The following is an 8,082-nucleotide window of genomic DNA, read 5'->3' on the forward strand; positions in this document are numbered from 1 at the left end:
GTATCTTAGCTTGATTTTTTTAAACTTAAACTGTAGTTGAAGAATAAATAGATTATTAAAAACAAATATTTAGTGATCTTTTGAAATTTTAGTTTTTTTTATTGAAAATTATTAAGTTTTAAAATTACTATTTCAATAAGCCTATTCCAAACCATTGGTGATCTTGGAGTCACTCAGGCAGGTTGAACACATTTTTGGTTGCGCTAGCAACCACGCAGCGATTTTATTAATCTTCATTTTTCATTTTTTGGGGACAATACATCTTTAATGAAAATAGCTAATCATATAATGTAGGAAATCAGTCTGATCAAGGGCGTAGTGATATCGCGCATGCATCGCCTTTTGACGGCGAAAATGAAATTATGAACTACTTTTTACAGCTCCGCCATATAAATGTACAATATTGTGTGTAAAGTACTACAATTACTTAATATTCTAATAGAATAAAATTGAATGTAATTGTTGTGAAAATGTTGTCTAAATGATATTTGTAGTTGTTAAAACAAATTCAGAAATGTAGTTAAAAACTCAAAATCAATCATAATCAACTTAAAAAGCATGTACACGTTTTCAGAAATCAATAAATAATTATATGCACGTGTACATTGATACATTTTAATTGCCAACATAGAATAAACGATACGCTTCATTTGTCTAGCATATCAAATTAGAGCCAGGTACCTGTTAAGTTGCCCTCATTCTATGCTTAATTGTACATTTTATAGTCTCAAAGGTACCATTATCAAAGACTAATTGTAGGATTGGGACCAAATACCCTAGTTAGCAGATAATGTGTAAAATGACATTTAAGTGTTATTTCCTATAACATTTTCCCAGCATTTGCTTAACAAATATTACATAACACTATTTTATCTTTTTATGATGATAGAGTTTTTAACAATTTATTTTTTTAATCGATAAATTAAAAACCAACCTTCACATTTGAAACACTTTGGATGGAAAAAATGGTTCTCGTGTCTCAAAGCTTCACCAATACAGGGATTTTGGCACGAGTGGCATTTTACGTTTTCTGAAAATAAAACAAAAAAAGTATTTATTAATATTTTGAGGTTCAATTGTGATGTTAGTTCTCATAGGAGCCTGACGAAAGGTAGTTTGTGGATATTGAGTGAATATTCTACTTCTTGGGTTATATCTTGCTCTTTGTGGAGAATAGGCTATTGTTGGTTTATCCATGTAACTCAGGCATGAAATAGACTATGTGTTTAATTTTATATAAAACACTAAATAAAAACAGGCAGAACCCAATAATGTTTTCATGACATATAGAAAGAAGTTCCTTCTGAAATCGATTTAATTTTGACATAACAAATTTACTTACAATTTTAAAATAAGTTAGGAACATAAATCATTTAAAGGTATGGTTATTTTTACAAGCAGATGGATCTGGATGCTCTGTTAATGACATAAGAACAGCTGTAAGACAAGACCTAGTGTCTTGTTGCTATAATAATCACATATGTCCATTTGATATTTCCAATGCTTTCTTAATATTAGCTTCTGTTTCATGATGCAATGAGGCATGACATCGTAAGGGGTATCAATAAATCTGTACAAATCTTATAGTAGAGAAAATCATCTGTAGTTTGAAAAAAAAAGTGTGATGTGCCAAAATATGATATATATATATATGGGCACATCACATTTTTTTTGTCACATAAAGTTTGATAGTGTAGACAAGGCTAGACAGGTTGTATTAGTTTTTATAAATCATTAATCAATAATTTATTAATCAGCTGATAGATCAATTTATCAATAACTTGATCAGTCTGCTGTTGACCAACCAATGAATTTACAAATCAATATACGTTGGATTCAGAAAATCTATATTTGAATTTTGTTAACAAATATATTGTTATCGAACTCTTATAGTTTTATACAATATGGTTCACAAATGTGTTGTCAAGTTTTTCTAAAGTCATTTTATTGTTAAGTGCATTGAGGTATTAGCATAATGTACAAACTATTATTATTACTCTATTACAATTAATAAATTTCTTTTTTTTGTTTTAAATATGTTTCATTTTTTGTATTGTCATCAAACTCTTCTACAATATGGTACGTAGAATACATTATAAATGGTATCTTCATTGGCAAGTAATATTTAACCGATTCGCACATTTTTTTATAAACTTTTCTTTAAATGTTTCTGTCGTTTTATTGTTAAGTGCATTGAGGTATTAGCATAATGTACAAACTATTATTATTACTTAATGTCAACGAATTATATATTACACTAAGTAACCTTGACAACTTCCATATCCTTCAAACAATTTTAACATTTATTCACGTAAGAAAATCTTTATAATAATTCTCTTATAATAATTGCGTCAAAGGATGTTGTATTATTTACCAGGATGTTTAACTCATCTATCATCGATTCGATGATAAAAATGACAAAAACAATAAAAATTTAATTTTTTTTATATTAGTTGCTTCCAGATTTTATTAAAAAATTAGTAGTTTCTGTTGAGTACATTAAAGAATGTCATTATGGGATGTTTTCATTTTAGGCGATGTTTTTTTAATGTATAGTTTGCGTGATGTATGACAATGATTCAATCATGATTATAACTTATACAGTAGTTATTGTTGAAATGATTAAAACAGATTATAATGATTTTAGGCATGACACTTATAATGATGACACATGATAATTATATTAATAAATATCTTGATTGTCATGATTATATAACTTTTAGTTAATAAAATGATTAAAACAGATTGAATTTATTATAATATTATAATGATTTTAAGCATGACACTTATAATGATGACACATGATAATTATATTAATAAAGATCTTTAGAGGTGAATAAACCTATTTGACAGATGTACTCAGGTCCTATGAGATTCACCAGTATTTTACAGCTCTTCTTACAGGTAAATATTCATAATGTACTATATTATGATGCTTTTTACGCGTAAACAATACAATATGATACTGTATCCTGTTCGTGTTTGTACTTTTAAATAACCTGCTAATATTCAAAAGTTTCATTTCAAGCTCATATTACAACATTTTGATGTTTTAAAGCCATTGACATTACGAGAGGTCATTATAAAGTATTTAGAAGAGAGGGTTACCACAAAAGATGCGGATAAAATCAATATAAAACATTAATGCAAGCTGTTTATCAAGGATATAATTAACAGCAACTGGTAACATCATAGAACACGTCAAAGCAAATAAACTGTGATTAAAATTATGTCAAAAAGAATTTCAAACACACAGTTAGCTCAATCAATGTCAGGGGCGGATTCAAAGGGGGGCCCAGCTGGCCCGGTCTCCCTCTAAATTTTGCAAATTGTAATGCAAAACATAGGGACATCAATTAAGTTCAGCACTTCATTTCACTAATTTAGGCCACTGATTCTATTTATCTACAATAACTACAGAAGGAGCTCAAATCGTTGGTTCCAGTCAGTTGTAATTTACGATTTGTGAAATTTAGAGCCAATGCAAAAGATCAAATTAAGTTCAGCACTTCATTTCAATACTTTTAGACCATGGGCCCCCACTATTTCAAAATCCTGGATCCGCCACTGGACGTACAGTATTCAACTGATCAAACACCTCGCAGTGATCTACTGCCACTGTTCGCATAAATAGCGAGGAGTTTGAGAAGCTAGATCTGCTGATTATCTGATCAGCCCAGCCGAATACATTCATTCTGTAAACACCTGTTTGCTGTGACTATTTTATCTCTGTTGTCAATGCTCCGTCAGTCATCCATGTTAACACCGTTACCCCTGTACATACTGCATATATAATCTGCTACGTCTGCACTATACCTTCTTAAATTAACATGTCACATAAATAATTTGTTGCATAATTTGTTGTTTCATCGGCGGTCAATGACACAGATTAATTGTAACATCATGGTAAAATCTAATTCAATAAGCTAGTTCTTGGAATGGAAATAAGAATCTGTGTCTTCACAAACCTAACATCTATAAATCTTAGCCCTGATTTTATTGATAACAATTTGCAATCTAATATAGCTGTACAGATATTACAACTTAAAGATAATAACATTTTAACTAAAAAAAACTGAATCTTAACATGAATAATTTATTCAAAATTTAAACTTATGATTTTTATTTTTATAGATGGCCTTGACATCTTCTATCTTCAGAAATTGAGTAGTAGACTTTGTTTGTAATTAAAGTCTCTCCTCTTGAGTTCCAAACAAGCTTATCTTTCATGTAATTACATTCAGCAAGAGATATAACCTAAACCTAAATAAATATTTCAGTTATAAAAAGACAACGATTAATTTTAACCAAAAACCATTGTCTGACCAGGGAGGTATAAAAATAATATTATACCTCCGTGGTCTGACAGACAATTTAGGTATTTTTTGGTTTAAATTACATGTTTTTTCAGGAAAATAATTTTTCTATCCAGTTTTTGGTCAAAGTGAATAATTATTATGTGACATTAAAATGGCATTCAACAACAAAATTATTTTGTTGGGGTGGGGGGGGGGGGGGGCAATACATAATTTTTATAATAAATGTATTTATAATAATAATAATAACAGAACTCCATCCTGCACCAGTTAAATAAAAAAAATCTTTACAATAAGTTCCTGGTGGACCTATTGATTTACGTGTAATCCTCTTATATCAGTTTAAGGTTAAACATGTACTTAAATTTAAATCAATATACTTTTTTCTAAAAGTAACTACAAACAAGGGTACTTGTATTTTATGTCCTAAAATATTTGTGAGTTGCTTATCATTAGTTAGTTCAAGGTTCAAGTCTTATTTACATTTAACTATCAGGTTTACTTACTCATTTTGATACCAATGTTTTAGTGAACAGTTGTACAATATTTCTGATAGCAAACAGCAGTCATTCACTGCAGTAATTTCCAACTATAGGACTATAAATCCGACTAAATACTTCCCTACTTCTTTCGTTGATGAGTCTCTGTCTGACTGTCCCCGAACAAAAAATCAGTCTGTCTCACTCCGGCTGAATTGCTGCTGAGTGTGTGTACAACTTTTGCCAGGTGTGCTGTCAACGTACCCGCGCAATACAAAACCAATGGACTACCAGTGATATTAAAATGTAAGCAAAATAACAAAGGTTCTTCAATGTAAACAGCAAGAATAATAGGTTATTTGAGACTACAAACATTAACGTTGAGCAGCGTTCTTTCGTTTCACAGAGTACGTATGCCAAAAGTGACAATTCATATCTGCCACAACATCTGTCAAACACCTGCTTAAAGTTGAGGGCGGGCTAGCTAAGCTGCTGTCAGAGCCATAATTTATATATTATGGCTCTGGCTGCTGTCAGAGCCATAGTAATGGCTCTGGCTACTGACAGCAATTTCGATTTATTAACCAATGTCGATTATTTATGTATTTAATCAATTTAAATTTGATAAATGATATTTGGAATTTATATATAAATTTACGTAAGGGAAAAATTCGTTACTTCGAGAATGTTTACTTGGTGGTATATAAAGTTGGTTCATCTTTCGGTACTGATTTTAACCACCTGATGTAACCTGTTTATTAATTAAGTTTAGTTAGATAATTAGTTATTGACAGTTAAAACGAATTTAGGTTCAATGATTTGCCCCAAATAGGGTGTTTTCCGTTCGTGGTATACACTGTCTAATGGATGTCCATCTTGAAAAATACCCGCGCGCACACAATAATACGAGGATGCTTCGCATTTTCCTATCTCCTCCTACGATAATTGTTTTTAATAGCTGAAAACCGGTTGAACAGCTCGAGTACAGATCATAATGTTGAAAAAATACTATTTTGATAGATTTAATATATGTTTAGGCCTATACAAGTGTATTAATTTAAGATATAGTATTGCAATACTTTGACAATACTGTAAATACGTATTAACCACTTTTGGTCGCCATTTGAATCGCAAATTGTCGATACTATCTAGTCATGGTGGGTGTCCCCTGAATGTTGTAACACACTAAACTTCTTTCTCGTTTATTAAATAGGTCTCCCCTAAATGGTTGTGTCATATTTAAGAAACCGACGTAAAGTTTAGTGGCGTATCATTGCGATTTAAACAAAATGTACGCAGATAAAAATCGATCATCAATCTATCACGAAAAACACTTCGTACCTTTTGTAAAATAATGATTCTACTAATGTTTATTTTTTCTGTCTGAGAAAAATGTGTGTATATAGGCACGGACGTTTTTGGCGGAATATAATACGCCTATGTCCATTAGTTCTATGTAGACTAGTAAATAAATCGAGGCATGTATCATGTAGGCCGTCATTTTATTTTTTATTTCATTCACCGTATCACATTATCTGTTTAAAGAAAAAAACAGTAAAATGTCAACAATTTATATACAAACAAGGCAAAATGAATGAGGATATGAATAAATCTAATATATACATATGAGATATTTACAAGTTATAGGCCAGATAATTGAAAACAAACATCACAATTAACACAATTGAAATTTGTTTTTACGACCTTTTGAAAAGAAATGAAAGTTAATTGAATTTAATGTTTTTTAAAAATAACATTAATCATTGAATTAAATTAGTACTGGTGTTTATTGAAGGAAACAAAATGGTAAATAATTATTAATTTAAAAATAGTATATTTATAATATTATACAGATATGTAAAATTATTCATATCACCAGTAACTTAAATGATATTAAATATTTGATAATTTTCATAATAGAAATAATTAATAGTTTAAAAAAAAAAAAAAAAAATGGAATATTTTAGGATTACACCAACAAACATAAGACATGTTGCAGGTCGTGTTGGGACTGTCTTTACATCTATGTTTTACTTCTGTTGGAGCTTGGTTTCCACTAGGACGCAACGCGAGGACGAAAGAGATCTGACCAATAATGCTTGGTTCCCAATAGAGACGCAACACAAGGACGTAACGCAACGTAAGTGCATTGACCAGTCAAAAGCGATGGATTATTCGAACTGTCGCTTGTCATTGGTTAACACGCTTGCGTTGCGTTTACGTCCTTGCGTTACGTCTTTACAAGTTTTACAACCGACAGTTCGGATAATCCATCGCGTTGTGATTGGTCAAATTACTTGCGTTGCGTCCTAGTAGGAACGACAACCATTCCTTTCGATGTTTTGGGGTTTTTTTTCATTGTGAATAAATTTGGCATTAACGTTTCTTATACTATTATTTTATATTTGTTATCTACCGAATATTGTGTTATAATTTGATAGTAGTAATAGTCTGACTGCAATTATTAGGACCCTTCCTAAATAAATATTTCATCCATTTAGACACGAAATGTACACCTAAAACTTGGTTCCCACAACAGTTTGGATGATTCGTCGCCTTGGGATTGGTCAAATTACTTGCGTTGCGCGTACGTCTTCACGTTGCGTCCGCGAGTGAGAACCAAGCTTTAAAAAGAGAACATTGTCTCATTAAATACACTGTCTAATTGTACCATTGGTGAATTATATCATTAATATTACAGACATAATCTCAAAATAATCTGTATGTTAACAACTAGCTGCCTTGTGGTCCCAAGATGTTTCATATTTGGTACCAAGGTATATATTATAAATAGTCTCTATACCACCTCTATGACTTATACCAATGGGTGTGTTCATGTACCACCTCGTACAGATACACTAATTGTGTATATTATAAATAGTCTCTATACCACCTCTATGACTTATACCAATGGGTGTGTTCATGTACCACCTCGTACAGATACACTAATTGTGTATATTATAAATGGTCTCTATACCACCTCTATGACTTACACCAATGGGTGTGTTCATGTACCACCTCGTACAGATACACTAATTGTGTATATTATAAATTGTTTCTATACCTCCTCCATGACTTATACCAAATGGGTGTGTTCATGTACCACTTCGTACAGATACACTAATTGTGTATATTATAAATGGTCTCTATACCTCCTCCATGACTTATACCAAATGGGTGTGTTCATGTACCACCTCGTATAGATACACTAATTGTGTATATTATAAATGGTCTCTATACCTCCTCCAAGGTTTATACCAATGGGCTGTTCACGTACCACCTCGTAT

General features: G+C 31.2%; 1 protein-coding gene across 4 annotated transcripts in view; it reads right to left on the reverse strand.

Moving 5' to 3' along the window:
- Nucleotides 1–5,223, reverse strand: part of LOC144837583 (actin-binding LIM protein 2-like) — a 33,759-nt gene extending 28,536 nt beyond the window's left edge. For all 4 annotated transcript variants that reach the window (XM_078692769.1, XM_078692772.1, XM_078692770.1 and 1 more), the window contains exons 1-2: nucleotides 4,823–5,223; nucleotides 935–1,030 (exon numbers count right to left, since the gene is read on the reverse strand). In XM_078692769.1, coding sequence (XP_078548895.1) covers nucleotides 935–1,030; nucleotides 4,823–4,826 — 100 coding nt within the window. In that variant the 5' untranslated portion in view covers nucleotides 4,827–5,223. The remainder of the gene's footprint in view (nucleotides 1–934; nucleotides 1,031–4,822) is intronic.
- Nucleotides 5,224–8,082: the final 2,859 nt, after the last annotated feature.

This window comes from Antedon bifida, chromosome 3 (genome assembly GCF_963402885.1).
Source record: "Antedon bifida chromosome 3, ecAntBifi1.1, whole genome shotgun sequence".
Lineage (NCBI taxonomy): Eukaryota > Metazoa > Echinodermata > Crinoidea > Comatulida > Antedonidae > Antedon > Antedon bifida.